At 39.1% G+C, this 24,214-nt stretch overlaps 1 protein-coding gene across 1 annotated transcript in view; it reads right to left on the reverse strand.

Moving 5' to 3' along the window:
* Positions 1-502: 502 nt before the first annotated feature.
* Positions 503-24,214, reverse strand: part of LOC126279133 (T-complex protein 1 subunit delta) — a 112,500-nt gene continuing 88,788 nt past the window's right edge. The window contains exons 11-13 of the mRNA XM_049979627.1: positions 20,906-21,041; positions 17,626-17,739; positions 503-748 (exon numbers count right to left, since the gene is read on the reverse strand). Coding sequence (XP_049835584.1) covers positions 731-748; positions 17,626-17,739; positions 20,906-21,041 — 268 coding nt within the window. The 3' untranslated portion in view covers positions 503-730. The remainder of the gene's footprint in view (positions 749-17,625; positions 17,740-20,905; positions 21,042-24,214) is intronic.

The raw sequence follows: 24,214 nt of genomic DNA on the forward strand, positions 1-24,214 counted from the left end.
CACAGTCCAAGCTACCCCTCAATTAGCTACCCCTGGATTTATGCCAAGGTTCTACAACTGGCCCTAAATGACAATACGGCAAGACATATGAAAGGGTCACATGTACGTGATCACAACACTATGAGAATGATGGAAAGGAATGCCATAATTTATACAATTTATTTTACACACACATCCTGATCTTTGATAAACTTAAGAATTTGCCAGGCCTACATTTTTTCGAACTCCATTTCAACATCTTTCTTTTTACTTCCAGTACCCTTTGTTTCAGGAAACTGCACGCTGCAACCAAACGAGACCAATTTTTTTAATACTCGTCTTTACCAAGTAGTCAAGATTTAAACACCCAACATTCATTATTCCAGTAGCTGACTCAACTTTGTAGTGGCTCATTTTAACGTAACTAAATTACTTACACATCAGATATTCAGTATGATTACAAAAGCTTTACTGACATGACAACACCTCTGTGCACACACAAACAAATTTTAAAAAAATTAAATCTGTTGTAAACAAGATGCTTTATTTAAGCACAGAATAAGTGCAACTAAGTTTTGAGTACACAAATTTGAAAGGAAAAAAAAAAAAAAAAGCGAAATGCATGTTAACCTTTAGTTGCACAATTTAGCACAAAAATAATTAAATAAAACATATTAGGCAAAATTAAAAATTCTGTTCTTCACGCTTTTCCTCCTGGGAAGGGACGAGTCAGATGTTATGCTCTGGCCCATCAATGAATTGTATTTATCTGCAAAAGATAAATTGTGTTGTTAATTATACAAGCAAGTCAATGACACAGGCATTATAATAAATGTATTACATCAAAGGTTTTCCATTGATATGGTAAATATGACTAACATTTAGATCTATTACAACATTTCAAATCCTCACCCCTAGCTCCTTTCTCCAATATTTTACATGTATGTCAATTAACTTAAAAATGTGGTCTTTAAAATACAATTATTAATTTTATGAATGTTAAAATGTTCCTTCTGGGTGTGAGATATATATATCTGTAACAAGTAAAATTTTCTAACTGCCCACCAGTTCCTCAGTAATTGTGGTTCAAATGGCTCTAAGCACTATGGGACTCAACTGCTGTGGTTATCAGTCCCCTAGAACTTAGAACTACTTAAACCTAACTAACCTACGGACATCACACACATCCATGCCCGAGGCAGGATTCGAACCTGCGACCGTAGCAGTCGCACGGTTCCGGACTGCGCGCATAGAACCGCGAGACCACCGCGGCCGGCGCAGTAATTGTAATTTATAAAGCAGGGAAGTATCTTTACTTTAGAAAATTTATAAAGCAGAGTTAGTTCAAGTTAAAGCATATGGTAATGACCACTCACTAAACACTTCATATCAAAATTTTATGAAAACCAAATGAAAAGGTTTTTACAGCCCTTACCACCTACCATGAAGTCCGGAATGTCCACAAGGTCCACAAGAGGGCAGTAAGGACCAGATTGACTACCACTGTTCTAGACTATCGTTTAATGCAAACAGGTCATACAAATTTACATTAGGTGACAGAACTAACTTCACGATTCTGCTCATATTTGATTACTCATTTTTTATTAATATGGGGAACAGTGCTAGTTTTAGCCATGTAACAGAAAATATAGCGCAAATATATAAGTATTTTACTGAAGACGAACAGGTGCTGATGGTTAGGAGTTCTGGAAACAACTCACTCACTCCACATCATTTCAATAAAAGACTCATTCAAACAATCTAGGGAACTTTTAACTAACTTGGCTAGAAATAATAGGTGTGACCTAAACAAAGTATGAGCAGCTAGTGAACACACACTTGAGTTTTATAGAGTTCAGGGTGTATACACAGACAAGGGGAAAAAAAAATCTCAGATTTCCCCATTAAAAAAATACTTACTCGCAAGTGAAAATACACTTTTTCCATGTTAAGTGACAGTACTGTGAAACTTATCAATCATTTGAATGGTTGTGGTTTTGTATACCAGCGTAGAATTTCCTGGCACTTTAGAAAACGAAACTGGGGGGTGGGGTGGGGCGGAAGATACTTTATGTGCAGCAACATGTAGACTGCATATTTTCGTATTTCGAAAGTATGAATTTGAATTCCAGCAAACACCTATCTGAAGCATTGAAATCAAGTTTGCGATGCGCTTTTGTAAGCCAGTCATAGCTCATGTCACGTGATCTCAACAGCCGATGACAGTGGATATTCAGAGCATAGGACACTTGATGTAGTCAGCCAATAGCAACATCATTGTTAAGTTGCACAAACAGACAAATAGGAGAAGTTAATGGTTTAAATTAGTATACACAGCACTGCTACAAGGAAAGCAAAGCTTTCACATTTAATATTGGTCTCAAAGATTAATAAGCTGCAAGGGAAGCTAAGCTTTCAGATATAATGTTGATTCTTTTTGCACGCATTATATTTTAAGATAAATCGCACAAATTTGCTAGTAAAATTTTTAACAACAACATAAATGTCTCATTTTCTGGGCTTTAAAATCTTATAAATGGGCATCCTCAAAGAGCTGATTTTTAAATGAGAGTCAAATGCTCAGTGATTTAAGAATTCATCGTACATTTGCACATAGTTCATCTTGTGTAAAAGGAAATTTACTTTGAAAGTATGCTTTTCAAACAACCATTCACAATATTTTCCCACAACCTGTTGGAAATAGGTTCGTTTCAGCAGTTGCCAGAGAGCGCCAGAAAACAAGCATCACCATGCTCGCACAGCTATCATGATGCAGGAAGTCCGTATGTTCGTACATGCAAAACATTAAAAGATCTTACATTATGCCATAGAAAAAACAAGACATCAGAGGATACTCCAAGAGCATCGCAATTTTGTGGACCATACTAAAATGCATAATTTGGCTTAAAGTGCACATTTGTATGTCCAGATTCGGATGTAAATTTTCTTGAAGTACGAATACTGCTTCTGTGTTATCCCATGTTTGGTTCTTTATTATGGCATAATGCCATACGTGCTAGAAGATGAAAACGTGCACTTGAAAAGCAGTGAACAGTTGAAACTAGCCAATAGTGTGGAATTAATCACTTCTTTCCAATAAACTGATTGCCTCAGCAGAAAAGATTAATGGAAGCCAAATTTCTTTAGCAAACCTACAAAAATAACTTCAATTGTTCTGAAAGGTGATTAATGCTTGACCATCATGAAGGTAGAAATAAAATAAAATCTGAAATCAATAACATATTTTAGCCTTCCGTAATTATGTAATATATTTTAATTCACTTGATAGTGCCCAGCCACAGAAATCTGTTTTGTTTTCATTTGACATGAGAACAATAAACAAAGAGGAAACAGCAAAATTACTAACTGTAAACCAGTGTCCTGTGGATACTACCCACGAACCACTACAACTCAGATCTAGTACATTTGTCCCCTTCCCACTCTGTTTGGCTATGAAAATTTTAACAAAAAGTTTGATGATGCAAATGTCAACAATCCGGACATAACATCAGGTAATTTACAATATCATCATTCACCTTTCCCACTTTATTGAAGATATGTGGACTTTCAGGGACTCAATTATAACAAAATCTGTACTAACAGCTCTTGAGAAATAAGATTGATCCAAGCTATTGCAGTATACGAAGGAATAGCACTAAAGGAAGTTTCAGAACCCTAAGCTGGAAAAGAATAAGGACTGCATGAAAGATACCTGTACCACCTTCGTTGGGCTGATGGCATACAGTCTGCACCGATATAGATATAATACAATAATTAATGGAAGAACATGATAGGATGTAACTCTGAAAATAACTTATGATTAAACTGAAGTAGTGTATAAACTATATATGGCAGAAAAATAATTGCACAAATTTAGAACGAAGTAAAAAAACCAGTTGATGAGTTAAAGAAGATCTTGTGAGCTGCATTTAAAATGTTTGATAGCTAAACCGGTACTCGGGTGCAGAACCCATCATCAGTGGCACATGTAGAAGACAACAAACAATCAATGTGTATCAATATCTACAGCACAAGAATTTTATACATAACAGTAGGAATTTAAGTTTACTTACATATTATGTTTTCCCATATCAATGACGTGCATGTTAATTATACATTTTTTGTGATTTTCAAAGCAATTTCCATTTATGAAGCATACAACAATTTTGATATATAGAATCTCTATTATAACTATGTCAGTGTTGATATTATAGAATATTAAATCCATCACACCTCACAGTACAGTTTGTCATGTATGTTACTGCTGTTAAATCTTCAACAGTGACACTTCTTGTTCACACTGGGCACAACTGTCATATAATGTAAACCAAGGGGGTGAAACATTTATAGGAACTTCCAGTAACATTACCTTGGTTCACTGGCATGCTGCACAGTGTTACAAGTTTCGTAAAATTATTTTACTGTTGGTTGATGTAAATTGTTCTGTTGTGGTTTTTGTCTTCGAAACAGCAGCTGATATTCTACAGACTTTCACAAATGTATTCATGGTTATTCCTTCTTGTTTGTATGGCACTATTTAAATTGCATTATAAGCACATTGCTCGTATTCTGCTGGATTTTAATACAGAGTGACATAAATGATTCCAAAATTTGTGTTTGTTTCGTATAAAAGCAGAAGCTGCTTTTGTCACATGGTGTTCTGCGGACACAAGAGTAACTGGGTCCTGCTTATGAACCCATGAGTACTGCTTGTTTTAATACAGTTTATATATATTGCTCATATTCTACTTTATTTTTGTTTGGATCTTTTTAATTTTCTCACATCTGATGACAAACTAAGTAGGAGTTACATAGTGGATCTCCTTTCATGTTTTGTCATTTATTTACAATATATGTACATAACATGCATCAAACTACTTGTCAGATACTTGTGCATTATGTAATAAACCATGACACAGTGTGTGTGTGTGTGTGTGTGTGTGTGTGTGTGTGTGTGTGTGTGTGTGTAAGTATGGCATGAACATAAGCATTATTTGACATTCGCATTTGTTATTTGTTGGCTACACACACACACACACACACACACACACACACACACACACACACACACACACACACAAATCACCTTTCTACCTTGCCTAGATCTCAGGCTACACCAGAGATCAGTCTGTCACCACAACCAAGCTTTCAGGAGTGTTCATGTTAGAAGTTTTTGACAGAACTAGTATTCAACTTTATCTTTTTGTGGAATGAGTATGTGTCTTGCCACTGAGTATGCTTGTAATCTTAGTGACAGAAGAAGTAGTTATTGCACCAAGTGCTTTTACACATCAAAAATATTCTGCATTCACAAGATGTGTGAGACAAGTAATGAGCCTGATTTTTATCTATTTTTTTCAAAAACAAATAAATAAATTAAATAAAATAAATAATAATAATATTGTTCCCTTGAAAATGGTTCCCTTGAGCACCCATACACCAGCGGAGTCACTGTGGCTAGTCTTGGTAGCAGCACTGAAAGGCTTTAACATGTAAGTTGCGATCTTTTGAATGTTGTCAAGAGTTCCAAAAGGACATCATTTTCAGACTTTTTTTAATTTTGGGAAAAGTAAAAAGTCACAAGGACTCAGATCAGGTGAACAGGGAGCTGTGGAGTAATAGGAACGCCTTTTAAGGTTAAAAATTCCATGGTGGAAGTGGCTGTGTCACACGGGGCATTGTCATTTATGTAGAATTCAGTAGTCTGCAATGTCCGGCCTCACTCTATTCACCCTTTTCCATAGCCTTTCAAAGACACCTGTGTAAAATACACTCCTGGAAATGGAAAAAAGAACACATTGACACCGGTATGTCAGACCCACCATACTTGCTCCGGACACTGCGAGAGGGCTGTACAAGCAATGATCACACGCACGGCACAGCGGACACACCAGGAACCGCGGTGTTGGCCGTCAAATGGCGCTAGCTGCGCAGCATTTGTGCACCGCCGCCGTCAGTGTCAGCCAGTTTGCCGTGGCATACGGAGCTCCATCGCAGTCTTCAACACTGGTAGCATGCCACGACAGCGTGGACGTGAACCGTATGTGCAGTTGACGGACTTTGAGCGAGGGCGTATAGTGGGCATGCGGGAGGCCGGGTGCACGTACCGCCGAATTGCTCAACACGTGGGGCGTGAGGTCTCCACAGTACATCGATGTTGTCACCAGTGGTCGGCGGAAGGTGCACGTGCCCGTCGACCTGGGACCGGACCGCAGCGACGCACTGATGCACGCCAAGACCGTAGGATCCTACGCAGTGCCGTAGGGGACCGCACCGCCACTTCCCAGCAAATTAGGGACACTGTTGCTCCTGGGGTATCGGCGAGGACCATTCGCAACCGTCTCCATGAAGCTGGGCTACGGTCCCGCACACCGTTAGGCTGTCTTCCGCTCACGCCCCAACATCGTGCAGCCCGCCTCCAGTGGTGTCGCGACAGGCGTGAATGGAGGGACGAATGGAGACGTGTCGTCTTCAGCGATGAGAGTCGCTTCTGCCTTGGTGCCAATGATGGTCGTATGCGTGTTTGGCGCCGTGCAGGTGAGCGCCACAATCAGGACTGCATACGACCGAGGCACACAGGGCCAACACCCGGCATCATGGTGTGAGGAGCGATCTCCTACACTGGCCGTACACCTCTGGTGATCGTCGAGGGGACACTGAATAGTGCACGGTATATCCAAACCGTCATCGAACCCATCGTTCTACCATTCCTAGACCGGCAAGGGAACTTGCTGTTCCAACAGGACAATGCACGTCCGCATGTATCCCGTGCCACCCAACGTGCTCTAGAAGGTGTAAGTCAACTACCCTGGCCAGCAAGATCTCCGGATCTGTCCCCCATTGAGCATGTTTGGGACTGGAAGAAGCGTCGTCTCACGCGGTCTGCACGTCCAGCACAAACACTGGTCCAACTGAGGCGCCAGGTGGAAATGGCATGGCAAGCCGTTCCACAGGACTACATCCAGCATCTCTACGATCGTCTCCATGGGAGAATAGCAGCCTGCATTGCTGCGAAAGGTGGATATACACTGTACTAGTGGCGACATTGTGCATGCTCTGTTGCCTGTGTCTATGTGCCTGTGGTTCTGTCAGTGTGATCATGTGATGTATCTGACCCCAGGAATGTGTCAATAAAGTTTCCCCTTCCTGGGACAATGAATTCACGGTGTTCTTATTTCAATTTCCAGGAGTGTAGTTAGTTGGCAGTTTGTCCTGGAGAAACAAATTCTTTATGCATAATACCCCTACTGTCAAAGCATTTTACAGATAAGCATTTGGTCTGCAACATGATTTATCACTACTTGCTTAAGTGGTGCATTTAGCAGTATTACAAACATCAGTGCATCAGCAGGCCTATTCAATGCAGTTACATTAATGCATCTTTTATGGAAGAATTTACAGTAATATTAAATGCAGAATGTACAGCTAATTCCACCTTACTTTGTACCACACTGATTTCGTACATCATAATGCACTACCAGTATACAACAAGTGTTTGGAGGAGGAAAGGGATTTTATGGCAGAATTTAAAAAATCTTGATGAGGAGAATTTAACTGAATACAGTGGCTCACAGAAATGTCAAGCACTCATGAAATTGGGGACTACATTTTAATCTTCTAACTGGGTTGCTATGGAAAAGAATGCCTCTGCTGTTCTTTTACCCCTTCCATATGCAGCTATAAATACAGTAACTTGATAATGGGACTCTCATAAAAGAAGATTGTGAATTGTATGTACTGTTGGCAGAAATTTTTTGTTCATTTACAAAGAGTACAGAACAAAGCTTTCAAAATAAACTACTGTCAAAATACATGTTAAACTTACATCTCATTATTCAAAAGGTATGGATGCAGCAAAAAAAAAAACTTATCGGAATGCATATTTCCTCCGCTCCCAATTCTCTTTTCAGTTGATGTAAAGAAATAGTTTATGAGTTTTGCAAAGTTAATTTGCTTAAAAATGACTGTACAGGATAATTTTAGATGACCAAACTTGCATAAACATTAATTAACAGAAATTAAAATAAATTGACTTTACACTTATTAGAGTATGTCCTTGTTTTGCACTATAGAATGTTACCCTTAGTTTTTGTAAATGACATGGCACTTTTTAACTGCAAGATTATTTATTTTAACGGCCCACTATTGCTATTTCAGCCATGTGGCCACTGTCAAGTGGAGGTAATTGTGCTTTAGCACGAGTTGAAACCTAACATTCATCCAGCATACAAGCCCATCTATCAGATGGCATTTAGGTTTCGCCATCTGCTAAAGCACAATTATTTTTTATTGATAATGGTCACATGGCTAAAATTGATAGTGGGTTGTACAAACAAACAATATGCCGTTCACTGCCAAGATGCAAGGAACGCTACTGTCATTTACTGCTTCCATATAAAAACCTGGGCAGGGCACTGCTTTTATTTCGGTGTTCTGTGCTTTAGACAACATACTGATTAAGACGGCCATAATACAAATTCTGAGAGTACAATCCAAGGAGGTTGTCAATTCTGATTTGGATCTAATGGCAATCTAACATGTTATGTCAAATTAGTCCTGGCTTTAAAAACAGATAAAGGGAACACTGCTAGTCTCATGAGAAAAAACAAATTAAAAAAGTATATTTTTTGACACAAATGACAATATCCGCATTGTTAGGGATCTGATAAATATCAAGCTCAGATAAAGAAAGCTTTAACAACATCGCAATTTCTGCTGAGTAATAAGGAAAAGGACGAGTGTTCACTGATGAGCTGAAACATTATGACCACCTGCTCAATGGTTTATTTATCTTCCTTTGGAACAAAATAGATCATTGCATCTGCATATCAAGGATCTGACAGTTTGTTGGTAGGCTTATGGAGGTATGTGGCATTAGATATCAACATGCAGGTCACATAATTCATGTAAATAACAGGCTGCTAGTTTGCATACACAGTGATGGCGCTCAACAGTGTCCCAGATGGGTTCCATAGGATTTAAATCAGGCGAATTTGGTAGCCGAGACATCAACATAAGTTCACTATGATGCTCCTCAAACCACTGTAGCATGGTTTTGTCTCTGAGACATGGACAATTATACTGCTGAAAGATGACATTGTTGTTGGGGAAGACATCAAACATGAAGGGATGCAAGTGGCTCGCAGCTGTCAGCGTGTCTTCTATTACTACCACAGGACCCAAGCAAACACAGGAGACTGGCTCCCATAGCATAATATTGCTCTCACCAGCCTGCATCCACAATATGCTGCAAGTTTCGAGCCGCTGTTCGCCTCTAGGATGGCATTTGTGAAGATGACCATTGATCTAGTGTAGCAAAAACATGATTCACCGAAAGAGCATACACGTTTCCACTGATCAATGGTCGAATCCCGATGTTCCCAAGCCCACTGCAATCATAATTGACAATTTCATTCGGTCAACATGTGAACAAGATGGAATGGTCTGCTGCAGAACCTCCAAGTTTAAAAATGTACAATGATCGGTGTGCTCTGAAAAACTTGTCCATAAACCAGCATATCGCTCTTTTGGCAGAGGTGCCACAGATCACCATCTATCCTACTTAACAGAATATACAAGCCTCTGAACCCTATGTTCTGGGAAGGGTTGTGGACGTTCAACCATTTAGTGCCCAGTGGTGAATTCACTGTTCTCCTATCTCTTTCCGTAGATGCTCACGACAGTAGCATGTGAACATTCAACCAGCTTGACCAATTTCTAGATACTTGTTCACAGGCTCTGTGTAATAATAACCTGCTCTTTGTCAAAGTCGCTTAACTCAATGTATTTCCCGCATTTGCAGCCCATACATTCGCTAGGGTGATCCCTTGTTCATGTCTGCTCTGCTTACATACTTTTGTCACTGTGTCAGGTGTCCACAACACCATGAGGCAGCATTCAAGGTCGCAACAGGCAATGGTGGTAATGTTTTGGCTTGTCAATGTATAGTGATGAACCCCCAATCCCAAACTGCAATCTCAACACACGATTCACAAAGAAAGTGTTCCAACCAGGCTCACTGCTAATTGCATTAGCAGCCCAACATATTTATTAAGCATACAACTTAGTTTCATTATCAACCAAATTATACGACGGCTATCCACAAAATACATTACGCTTTGGAATTAAAAATAAATAAAGTATTGGAAAATTTGTTTATTATATACAGATGAAAGCCACACTTAAATACTACTTTTCTACATAGTTGCCATTTAAATTAAGGCACTTATCGTAGTGATGGACGAGCTTGGAAATTCCTCCGTCGTAAAATTCGGCTGCCTGCGCCTTCAACCACGTAGTTACCCCTTTTGGGACAGAAAAGGTGTGGTTTTTGGGGATTTCCTGGAAAGAAGCACTACAATAAACTCCCAAAGGTTTTGCCAAACTCTGCACAACCTCAGAAGAGCAATACAAAACAAGCGCAGGGCAAAGTTGGGCTCAAAGATCTTGCTGATTCACGACAACACCCGGGCCCACACGGCAAAGTTCTCGAATCTTTTAAGTGGGAGTTGTTTCCTCATCCGCCGTGCAGTCCTGACCTGGCACTGAGCGACTTCCACTTATTCCCAGCAATGAATAGGTGGTTGGCTATGCAGCGTTTTGATGACGACGCACAGCTTCAAGAAGAGGTAACCACGTGGTTGAAGGGCAGGTGGCCGAATTTTACAACGAAGGAATTTCCAAGCTTGTCCATCGCTACGATAAGTGCCTTAATTTAAATGGCAACTATGTAGAAAAGTAGTATTTGAGTGTGGCTTTCATCTGTATATAATAAAAAAATTCCAATACTTCATTTATTTTTAATTCCAAAACATAATGTACTTTGTGGATAGCCCTCGTAAAATTGATAAAAAGATTATGGTTTAAAGCTCAGGAGGCCTGATAAACCAGATTAAAAACCTTCGCAACACAACTAATGGTATTTTTTTGTCCTTAGATTACACTGATATGTAAGAACATCTCAATAGTAGAAACTGTGTCCATTATCAAAATGATCTTTAAAAAAAAAAAAAAAAAAAAAAAAAAAAAAAAAAAAAAAAAAAATGGGTGATCTTGTTGAGTTAGTTATATCACCTTCACCACTGAACATGAAGGCAATATAATTACTAATTTGGAGCTCAAAAGAAAGAGGAGGAGATACCCAGTACACCTGACTGCATAATTCACAATTCCTGCTATCTGTCCAATAAAGCGGCATAGTTGCATACTGTGATTAACAGAACAATCAAATAATCCTTAAGCAAGGCGAGTACTAATGCTGGCTTGCATGCACTCAAAAAGATAGGTAGCATCTAACAATATCTCTGATTCAAAACTAAGTGAAGTTATACATAAGACAAGAGGAAGAACGAAATTATAAACAGAGATCAGATCACACTAGAATAGATCACATTAGAACAGAGTGAACAAAAGGAGAAAGAGAAGTTTATAACTTGACCATACCGAAGTCATTTTTCCAATAAAATATGTTGCTAGCTTCAAAAAAATGGCTTCAGATCATGCATTACACACGCACAACATAGACAAGAGCCAGACATGTAAAATGTGAGGTGTATGTAAAATAATGTGTAGTGCTTGAGATCAATTTGCCAAAAATAAAAGAGGAAAATTTTCCAAATGAGATTTAGACCACATATTACTATTAGTGAAACCAATCCCTCAGCATTCAGTGCTCATTTAAGAGAATACAAGCATTCTGCTGGTGATATCACTAGAAACATCCCATTCTTCACAAGCCAGAAACAGGGAGACCATTAAACATCCTAGAAGAAATTGAACACACACTCATATGGTGTAACATCTCAATAACACCCTTAATAAACAGACGGAATTACAGAATTAGATTTATATACAGACTTTTAACAGTGTTTTCACTGAAAAAGTTCAATTCAGAATTGCCTCCATCACCTGCATGTAAAATTAACTAATCCATCATGATATGTTAGATAACTGTTACATCCAAGTCATATTTGACAAAGGTACACACAGATTTTGCATTGTCTATCTTAACATGTTATTTATGACTTAACATCACTTTCTATCTATTTATATTTTACACTTTGATTTGTATACATTTTACCATTACATATCGATTGTCCAAGCATAGTATTTTTAAGTGCATTTAAGTTGTAACACCTCTGATTTTCTTCTCACATAGCAACCACACAAAAACTGTGAAACTTCTGCCACTTCTTGGCATAATTTCCCTGTGCCTATTTTTCACTTTTAATGCCATGATTCCATAGAAGCTGAGGACACTTCTTTAAGAGTCTGGTTTGATAACTGGAAACTGATGCAACATCAGCACAACTAGTGAATGTGCGGCCACAGAGTGTGTTTTATCATTAGAAACAGTCATAAGTCGCTTGGAGCCAGTCCGTATAAGTAGCGAGCATGAGAAATCACTTCAAAGTAGTTGTCACAGAGAAACTGCAAAACTGCATTTGCTTCATCTGCATTCATCCATATGTGGCAACCACTTGGAGGACACATTCTGCACTTTCAGGTCTTCATCCAGTTACGTGGCACAGGTTCCACGAAAATGCCAGCTCTGGATGCAATGTGTTCCACACTCATTTGGCAATCCTCCAAAACAATTTTCTCCACTAGTTCAATAATGTCGTCGTCAGACTGGCTGGTGTGAGGTTGAGATTGTCTCGTTTGTTCTGCCTTCTTTGATCTGCTGCAGTCATGAATGCACTTTAGATACACCCATGAAATCATCCCCATATCTCACTCAACTATCAAAGAATTTTTATCAGCATCATACCACACAAATGGAGAAAATTAATGATTACACACTGTTCTTGCAGTGAAAACGTCACCATTCTGAGTATCAAGAACAATCCTTCCTCTTGGTGCTGCCAATACACATCTGTATGCCACACACTGCTTCCATCTCTGTAACGTATTCACACCAAATGTACACATACTGCCAGTTCCATATTAACATTATATGACTGTGTGCAATGTGACCCAAGAAGTGTCACTATTTAAGATCTGACAGCAGTGACATCCATGACAAACTGTTTACCGTGAGGTAGGATAAATTTTGTACCTTAGCATATGAACACTGACAAAGTTAGAATTAGATTTTAAGTAACCACATGGTTGTATGCTTTCTAAATGGACATTGATCTGAACATCACAAAGAATTTATAATTAACATGCACCTCATTGATACAGAGATACATAACATGTAAGCAAGCTTACATTTTTACTGTTATACATGCAACAGTTACGTTGCAAATATCGATATGTATGCAATTTTTTGATATCGTCTGTATCAGATGCCACTGATGATTAAATTCCATACTCATTCCATACTGGTTGGACTATTAAACATTTTAAATGCAGGTCCTGGTACTTACAAGGTTTCCTGTAACAAATATTTACGAGCTACAGAGCACTGTTTGGTGCTCTGTAGAAACATTCAGGAGTTTTAAGTCTGAGTCAGCAGTGAATGGAATAAGGAATACCATAAAAATGACGAGCGATTTTGATAAACTAAACACTACATCTAAAACTATGCTTTTGATGTAACTGAGAAGTATGTTCACAACTGTTGTTTATTGGTAGTTGTGAACTGTAGCACTGAGACAAAAGCTTTAATATGAAAGCCATACAAAAGTTTAAAAGCAGTCTAAAGGAAGAGAGAGCTGCAGGGGAAATCACTAGCAGAAAAAGGGAAACAAACGGAACAGTGAATAAGTTATGTAATTATGATTACAAAGAACATTACACATAGGTAGACAGCACGAAGAATTCAGCAAAGTGGCATACAGAATAGTGAAATCCAGTACAGCTATTCTTTCGTCCATCTGCCGTCCATTTACATGTGTCTAAGAGTTATAAACAACTGCTTCCATGACTTAAGTTGGATGGAAAAAATATAAATAATGACTGCTTATAGTTAACAAATTAAGTTAAAGCGCTTTCCTTGTCGGTCTGACTTTATAGTTAAGAGTCATGAACTTAAGCAGTCGAGTTTAGGCGTGTTCTGCACATCTACGTCGTGCTTTCTCAGACAGCCAATGAGCGTTCAGAAGTGTTCTGAGCACTCTGCTGTGAATGTATAACTAATGTGAGCATTAAACATGATTGTAGCGAGTTGTTTTGTCAATTTCTATTCCATCTGTTGAGAGTTGTAATGGCTGCTGGTGGTGCTACATGATAAAATCTATGTCAGCGAGTTTCAGGATAAACACTTTCTTAAAACGGAAAGCACAGGTGTGGGCGCACTGCAACTGTCGCTTGTAATTGCCAACATTGCAATCCCCTTCTGTGTTTCGACATGCGTGAACTGCCATCGCCCGGGAGAGATAAAAGCTAAGAAAGGAAAAGGAAACAGCTGCTCAACTTTTAAGTAATTGGTTACCCCATAGCTTGTAAATATTTGAAGAATGTCACGATTTATCCCCAGCCAAAAACTGCTGATAAATGTCCGCCGGCCGAAGTGGCCGTGCGGTTCTAGGCGCTGCGGTGTGGAATCGCGAGAACGCTATGGTCGCAGGTTCGAATTCTGCCTCGGGCATGGATGTGTGTGTTGTCCTTAGGTTAGTTAGGTTTAACTAGTTCCAAGTTCTAGGGGACTAATGACCTCAGAAGTTGAGTCCCATAGTGCTCAGAGCCATTTGAACCATTTGATAAATGTCCGTAGACCATAATTATTGTTGTTGTTGTGGTCTTCAGTCCTGAGACTGGTTTGATGCAGCTCCCCATGCTAATCTATCCTGTGAAAGCCTCTTCATCTCCCAGTACCTACTGCAACCTACATCCTTCTGAATCTGCTTAGTGCATTCATCTCTTGGTCTCCCTCTACGATTTTTACCCTCCATGTTGCCCTCCAATACTAAATTGGTGATCCCTTGATGCCTCAGAACATGTCCTACCAACCGATCCCTTCTTCTGGTCAAGTTGTGCCACAAACTTCTCTTCTCCCCAATCCTATTCAATACTTCCTCATTAGTTATGTGATCTACCCATCTAATCTTCAGCATTCTTCTGTAGCACCACATATCGAAAGCTTCTATTCTCTTCTTGTCCCAACTATTTATCGTCCATGTTTCACTTCCATACATGGCTACACTCCATACAAATACTTTCAGAAAAGACTTCCTGACAAATCTATACTCGATGTTAACAAACTTCTCTTCTTCAGAAACGCTTTCCTTGCCATTGCCAGTCTACATTTTATATCCTCTCTACTTCAACCATTATCAGTTATTTTGCTCCCCAAATAGCAAAACTCTTACTACTTTAAGTGTCATTTCCTAATCTAATTCCCTCAGCATCACCCGACTTAATTCGACTACATTCCATTATCCTCGTTTTGCTTTTGTTGATGTTCATCTTATATACTCCTCTCAAGACACTGTCCACTCCATTCAGTTGCTCTTCCAAGTCCTTTTCTGTCTCTGACAGAATTACAATGTCATCGGCAAAACGCGAAGTTTTTATTTCTTCTCCATGGATTTTAATACCTACTCCGAATTTTTCTTTTGTTTCCTTTACTGCTTGCTCAATATACAGATTGAATAACATCGGGGAGAGGCTACAAACCTGTCTCACTCCCTTCCCAACCACTGCTTCCCTTTCATGTCCCACAACTCTTTGTAACTGCCATCTGGTTTCTGTACAAATTGTAAATAGCCTTTCGCTCCATGTATTTCACCCCTGCCACCTTTAGAATTTTAAAGAGAGTATTCCAGTCAACATTGTCAAAAGCTTTCTCTAAGTCTACAAATGCTAGAAACGTAGGTTTGCCTTTCCTTAATCTTTCTTCTAAGATGAGTCTTAAGGTCAGTATTGCCTCACGTGTTCCAGCATTTCTACGGAATCCAAACTGATCTTCCCCGAGGTCGGCTTCTATTAGTTTTTCCACTCGTCTGTAAAGAACTCGCGTTAGTATTTTGCAGCTGTGACTTATTAAACTGATAGTTCAGAAATTTTCGCATCTGTCAACACCTGCTTTCTTTGGGATTGGAATTATTATATTCTTCTTGAAGTCTTGAGTTTATTTCGCCTGTCTCATACATCTTGCTCACCAGATGGTAGAGTTTTCTCAGGACTGGCTCTCCCAAGGCCGTCAGTAGTTCCAACGGAACGTCGTCTACTCCAGGGGCCTTGTTTCGACTCGGGTCTTTCAGTGCTCTGTCAAACTCTTCACGCAGTATTGTATCTCCCATTTCATCTTCATCTGTATCCTCTTCCATTTCCATAATATTGTCCTCAAGTACATCACCCTTGTATAGACCCTCTATATACCCCTTCCATCTTTCTGCTTCCCCTTCTTTGCTTAGAACTGGGTTTGCATCTGAGCTCTTGATATTCATGCAAGTAGTTCTCCTTTCACCAAAGGTCTCTTTAATTTTCCTGTAGGCAGTATCTATCTTACCCATAGTGAGATAAGCCTCTGCATCCTTACATTTGTCCTCTAGCCATCCCTGCCTAGCCATTTTGCACTTCCTGTCGATCTCATTTTTGAGACGTTTGTATTCCTTTTTGCCTGCTTCATTTATTGCATTTTTATATTTTCTCCTTTCATCAATTAAATTCAATATTTCTTCTGTTACATAAGGATTTATAGCAGCCCTCGTCTTTTTACCTACTTGATCCTCTGCTGCCTTCACTACTTCATCCCTCAAAGCTACCCATTCTTCTTCTACTGTATTTATTTCCCCCATTCCTGAAACCCTGTACAACCTCTGGCTCTTTCAGTTTATCCAGGACCCATCTCCTTAAAGTCCCACGTTTTTGCAGTTTCTTCAGTTTTGATCTACAGGTCATAACCAATAGATTGTGGTCAGAGTCCACATCTGCCCTTGGAAATGTACATAAAAAACATTTATCATCCAGTATGATGATGTAAATGTTTCATGAACCTGATGATAATCTGTAAGCCAAAAGTTCAATAAATAGTATTAATCAGCTGCTTTTTGTAGTAAATCATGAAAATCATGATGTCCTTAAACAGCACATGCTTGGGTCTCTCATCATGACACCATTGGTATATTTCCGAAAAAGAGGAAGTTTGTAGCTTAATATTTTAACAACACCGTAGTCATCAGATACTGAGCGATAATTCAACAGAAAAGAGGTAGGGCAAGAAATCTTCCATGGCATTGTCTATGGAATATCAATAGGATTCAATCAGGGAGTTTTAAGGCAACAGCGGAGAACTTTAATCAGAAATATTGTGTGAGAATTTGAATCCTTCCTCCTCAAAATAAAGAGTCCAGTGTGTTAAAAGTGCACTAACTACCGCTGTAAAACTTCTAGACAATTGCAGTGTCGCAATAAAATTCCTTATTACTAAATTAAGAATAGAACACATTTAAGCAAAACAACAACAATCAAAGCCTTATAGGCTGATACAAGAGCTATTAATCTTTAAATTTTTTCAGAACTATCCTACCAACAGTGAAGTAAATGGAGATGAAGTACCAAGTCAGGAAGGAAACCAAAATTTCCCTTTGACGCCGCCACCACCACCACCACCACCACCACCACCAATTATCAAATGCCTAAAAACATACCTAAAACTGATAGTAGTAGTGACTGTATGCACTACATTAATTAACTTTTGTATTGAAAGAAATGTAAATTATTTATACTAATAAAGTACAATGAACATATAATACTAACTATGTCATCTATCTTGAGAATGCTGCGGACAGTTTCAGATGCTAGTGTAATGGCGCTTATTGATACCAGCAAAGGTTGAACAACATTTTCCTCCAGGATGTTTGTTATCGCTCCCTGGAAAAAGAAAATCATAAAAATGTTATTTAAGTCAATGGACAATACCAATTTCAGCATTCCTACAAGTTAGAAATTCTTTGTAACAAATTACAATTTAAGGTCTATTTGGTTTATTTTAAATGTAGAAAAATGTTGTATGAACAGTAAAATATGTTAAAAGAAAATACAAGGATAAAATATATAAAATAAAGGAGAAACATCCACTTACCTGTATCAGATTGCTGTGTGGCACACAGAAACATGCAACAATAATTACACTAGCTTATGAGCTCTTGCTCTTTCTCTATCAAAAGTACACACGTTCACGTAATCAACCACACAAGACCCCCAAATGTTCATATCCACAACCACGACGAGACTTGTCGCAGCCACAGATGTGAGTGCTGGGTGTCAAGTTCATTATGCTTGGCAGGTCTTCTTACACACCTAAGTTCAGTTCCTACATGCTGTGTCATTGTGTCACAATGCATTCACGAACGCTGTACCTTGCCTTGGCCTCCAATATGATCAAATTCCCATCCTCCATAACAGCAATTAAGAAGTCACTATAAGCCTGTTGATGATGCATGGTGTATGAATGTGAATCTACTGTAAGTGATGATGTGGAGTTATATGACCTAGCTCATGTACTGTCATTGGTTATTATAGAATTAATTGTGTGTTTGTGTGTCTAAATCCTCCATGACATTCAGTCTATTTGTACCATCACTGCATAATTTTCGAGTATTACATCAAGCAGAAGTAGTAAATTAAAGTTTTAGACTTCGGAAAGGTCATTTTCCACCAGAAGTGACTCTCACTGATTTACAGCCATAATTCTGACACATCTTTTGTGGGAAATTAGCTGCACATCATTGAAATGTGTGTTGTTTAATACAGTGGAGGGATTTGTAGGCAGCACATTGTTGTACCAGAGGAATGCATCTCTTATGGCAGAAAATAATTTGCTTGTATTCAGTCATCAAGCACTTTGTTTATTCAGCTACTACAACCATTTACAAACTTTTCACTTTTCAGTTAACATGCACAGTATCTACCCAAGGCTGGTTTACAGGCCAAGTGACACAAGCTGCTGCTTGGGCCACCAAGCTGGAAGGGGTGTCAGAGGCCCCACCACTGTTAGACTTTTATATAGGACATATCACAATCAGTAGCAGTCACTTGCTGTGCCAAGCTGAAATAGGTGTCAGTTGTACCCAAGTACAAGATTTGTTTACAGTACCTATCACAATAGATGAAAACTTGCACAGGTTAAAGTGTACGAGGAAAAGGTGGGAAGAGAGGGCATGTCAAATGATAAATCACTTGTGTGGAAAAACGTTGTTAAACTCGTCCTGTATCAATAATACTAGTACATTCTACTTGCAGAAAATATTTTGTGCCTTCATGGGACAGTCTGGAATACTGACAAGATCAGTCTCTTGTCATTTTTGAAGTAATATTTCTTTGTCTACACGTTCTCAATGTAAATAGAAAAATATGGCATTTTGCATTTTGCTACCACTGTGGCTGTAACGGACTTCAACTCTGGCTGTTATTTCCACAGGCAAATTTTTGTGGTGTCTTGGAGAAAAGGGCAGATACAACAGTTGTTGAAACTGAGAAACTGTTTTGTAATGAAAGATGATAAGACATTCAAAAGAACAGTACAGCTCTGAACATTCATATGAAAGAGACTTTGTGGAACAGTAAACATCTCACCTCAAGTCAGTTTCATCTTAGATATAACAAATAAGCTAGTCATCACATTTATGGCTCCATCATAGATATTTCAATTCTCTGAGATTAGCAGGTAAAACAGAAAATACATGCGCACTAACCTTACTGGAACTACAAAAGAAAGGGTAGGAGCAAACTTGCAAAAGGCCCCTATGACCACTGCAATGATTTTGGTATCAAAACAGCCTGAGCACATGTGAAGCGGTGTACCATCTTGGAGGTAACAAATCTGCTGACCATCGTAATCTTTGTTACAGAGTTGTGCTTTTCTGCAAACAAAAATGGAAAACCCGCCATGGATGCCAAAATGCATTAACTTGTTTGACCAATCCAGATCCTCCAGCTGTTTCCACTGCCAATGATTTAGAAAAGGAAAAATGTCCTGCTGATGTCAAAGTAATTAAATCAAATTCACTAAAATTTGATTTCAATGTTAGTTTAAAAATACAGAATTCCCTGAGATTTTATGGAATTCCTTGAGATTTCCCTAACTGTTCCAGGTAAAATGTTGGTTCGAATTACGGAAGGATGGGGAAGGAAGTCGGCCGTACCCTATGAAAGGAACAATCCCGGCATTTGCCTGAAGCAATTAAGGGAAATCACGGAAAACCTACATCAGGATGGCTCGACATGGATTTGAACCATTGACCTCTTGAATGTGAGTCCCATGTGCTAACCACTGCACCATCTCACTGGGTCAGGTAAAATGCAATTCCTTGAGAAGTCCATTTTTCCGAAAGAATCACCACCCTGGAATCTTACTGTTCCAGGCCTCTATGCTACTGTCATCAAAGAATGTCTATGTTAACAATGTGCTGAACTGTAGCAGTTCTGTTGAGAGAAAGGTTGTAACTATTGCCTTCAAAAGTTGCTAGGCACAATGGCTAGTTCTTCATTCACAGTCCTTCCTGAGGAAGTAGTTGCAGAGCTTTTAGAGGAAAGTCTAAGTGAAAATGAGAGTGACAATGATTTGGATGATGACAGTGATTCATTTGTAAACAATTAGAGTGAAATAACAACGAAAGCAGTCCACCCTGGATAGTTTCAAAAAGTATCACACAAGGAAAAGTTTTATGTTGTAATGCTTTAGGTAAAGATATTTGAATGAAAGCATACTTTTTGTTTTAATGTATATCCTAATTGTCCATCAGTGACCTCACTGTTTCCACAAAAAGACTCGTGCAATTCTCTATAGCGCACTCGGGTGGTGATTTAAATAAGAGAGCAGATGACCTGTGTCTGCATTATACAGTGCAAAAAGGGTTAACGAAGGCAAAGGAGAGAAATGGGGTTGACCAGATAACAAACTTAAGTATGAAAATTATAAAATTTGCTGTGTTAAATAAAATGCATTTCATAAAACACTTAAACTATAAGGACAATCCCCAGTCTCACAGTAGTTACAGTAAGTTTTTTTATTAAAACAAGAAAATTTCAATTTCACCTTTCGAACATTGATGCCTGCGTACATTTCCCCCTGAGCATGTCGATTCCGTAATTCAGTGACTGTTGCAATTGGATTCAGTCCAGCATTTTCTGCTAAAGTAGAAGGTATCACTTCCAATGCATCAGCAAAGGCCCTGTAATTGAAATTTAAACAATTTACAATATGAGGGAAAAAGAAAGCTGGACAAGTGCCATGTTAAACAATTTTACATTCAAATTTTTACAGATCTCATAAAAACGAATAATGGATGGACACACACACACACACACACACACACACACACACACACACACACACAGAGAGAGAGAGAGAGAGAGAGAGAGAGAGAGAGAGAGAGAGAGAGAGAGAGAGAGAGAGAGACACTGTGTGGGGTGGGTAGGTTCATACACACGTGTGGCCTCCTATCTTTCACAAATTCAATCTGATCTTTAATTAAATAACTGTTCCTTTTGCCTGGTATTAGAACTCACATTGAAAACAAGTCTACAGACATGATCTTTTCTGTACTTACCATTGTTGATCTAGCAGTAGTTGTTCTGGTTTCTTTGCATCACTCTAGACTGCACAGAATTTTATGTTATTATCCAGGGGATAGCCTTTAAATTGAAACACTGTATCTTCCTCTGGAATTATTTTAACTTCAGCCTGGCTTTTATGAAGACAAGATTATTGTCTACAATATTAGGAAAAGGATAGTTGCTGCTCACCATAAAGGTGACCCACTGAGTTGCAGGCAGGCACAATGAAATGACTGTTGTGCCTGTCTGCAACTTAATAGGTCACCTTTGTGGTGAGGAGCGACAATTTATCCTTTCCCTAATACTGTTGACATTAAAACCTGGAGTTTCCGCAGCAACATTATTGTCAGTGACTTTAGAGTATCCCGGTGTAGGAACATTTTGAATATTTTTTGGGCAGTCAACCAGATGGTGCCATACAGAAGGAATGATGCTAAGGCAAAGCATTTTCTGGCCCCCTTCAGGCATTCCTAATGACTGCCTGCCTGTGCCATTAAATCCTCCCCCTTCCCAACCCCCACAGACATCCTACAGCTGACAGACTCCAGGCTCAGATGAAAGTGCATTGCTGGGGCACGATCTCGTGTCCTCTCAGTCATGTTGGCACCAGCAAAGGACGTAAATTCCTGCTCAGATTGCCACTGTGATTTGACTGTGCTCTAAGCCGGGCCCTAGGCCCTGCTTACTTGATAACTGCCGTCTTTATTTATTAGTTCATCGTGTAGCTGTATGAGCTCTGTAGGCTCTTTTAGAATAAAGTCCCAGAAGGTACTGGACTGTTGCAACAACTTTGTGAGAACATAATTCATGACATGTCCATGAGAGATGAAGTGCTCTGCCACAGTGGACATTGTTCCGTGGGGCGTTTATACTCCATTCATGTCTCCTGTAGCACCCAGATAGTCTGACCTGGATACATTTTCCCGCAATGGCAGAAGACGCAGTAGACCTCCAGTTTCCAGAGTTTTGTCATCCTATATTGATGCCAACAAAGCTTTCATCTTGGCTGATGTGAGGAACACACACCTGACGTTATGTTCCCATAGTATTCTTCAATTTTCACTGCCTTCTTCGGATTGTATGGTATGGTTGCCACTGAAACAAGTTTTCCTTCATACTCAGCAGACTGTGTCCTCGACTTCTTTGGTCTTACAGTGTATTTTATCTGACAGTTGTTGCAACCATCCGTGTGGAACACACCCCGTAGGTGCTTCAATTTGGCTGTTAGACTGCCTAGATCTGAATTTTCACGTGCTCTGTGCCTTAGCAAGCTTACATCATCAGCTCATTGCAAAGTAGGAAGACAATTGGAGTCATGCAAGTACAAATCTGTACTTGTCAGTTTATATTAAATGCTGTGTCCTAGTGTGCCATATAATCTTTGCTTGATGAGCACATCCGGAAATGAAAGCTGAATATTTTCTTATGTTTCCATTGTGAATCTGATATTTTTGTGCAGCAAACTCAGGTGCAGCAAGAAGTCTTATAGACGAGATGATGTCCGTGCGGCCAGATTATGGAAGTATCATCCACATACCAAGAAAAGCATAAGAGCTTCTAGACTGTTGACTCCAGAGCTTGTTCAAATGCCTCCATAAAAATACTGGCCACCACTGGCGGTGCGGGCTGTCCATCGCACTCCATCTGTTTGTTTATGGTAATTTCCATTTAATAGAAAAGAAGGTTGACGTTATCACAAATTCAAGCACTTTCGTTAGTTAGTCAAAGACGGAAGTGTTGCTACAGACTGAAAGCTGGCCTATTTGTCTGTGGTTGCTGTAAGCACAGCAGTGATTGTGTGCTGGCTCACCTAAGCAGACTTGAGCCGTTGGAACTAACACACACACACACACACACACACACACACACACACACACACACACACACACACACACACAGAGAGAGAGAGAGAGAGAGAGAGAGAGAGAGAGAGAGAGAGAGAGAGAGAGAATATGTTGGGTATGTAAATATTATCTTCAGAGCATGTACTGTAATCCGCTTCTCACTAAATCAATGTTTTCTGACAGCTAACTGTGAACAGAGCATTGCTAGAGTGTGTTTGTAGGCAGTTAACTTAATGTCCTTAGTTCAATGTATTATGTTGCTGTTTACTGTACAGATTTCTTCCTGTTAGTGTGTGATTAAGCAGACGGTTGGTTGCCTACAAGTTTTCATGTTTTTGTACAATGTAATTAACTAAGCCGTATGACTGGACACAGACAATAGAGGTAGCACAAGTTTGTTCAGAGAATACAAAAAGGTTGGTTTTTTTAGCACTGTACCATTTCAGGTTAGTTTAGGGTATTTCCTGGCATCTTCATATGCCAAGGTGGACTGATATTAAAACATGGGAAGGAGGGAACGGATTTCTCAGCTAAAAAATATACCTTTTCTCGAGTGAAAATATACTTCTTCCTGCATGACAAGACACTAAAACACCATGTGAAAGCATATTATACATAGACAAAGAAATTTCCACAATTTTAGGAAACAATACACAGCAAAAAAATGCTTCTTGGAAAGACCTGATATGCAGCAACACATACACTGCATATTTTTGTATTATGAATGTATAAATATGAATTCGACCGAAGACAGCATGGTAGCTTTCAAAGCAGTGAAATTGAGATTGTGCTGAATGATGCACTTTTGTCAGCCAATTATACTCATGCCACATGATCTCATAAGACAATGACTGCAGATATTCAAAATGTATGAAAAATGGTGCAGTCAGCCAATAGCAGCATCAATGTTAAGTAGCGCGTAGATGCAAGTAGGAAAAGTTCAT

Source organism: Schistocerca gregaria, chromosome 6, assembly GCF_023897955.1.
Source record: "Schistocerca gregaria isolate iqSchGreg1 chromosome 6, iqSchGreg1.2, whole genome shotgun sequence".
Classification (NCBI taxonomy): domain Eukaryota; kingdom Metazoa; phylum Arthropoda; class Insecta; order Orthoptera; family Acrididae; genus Schistocerca; species Schistocerca gregaria.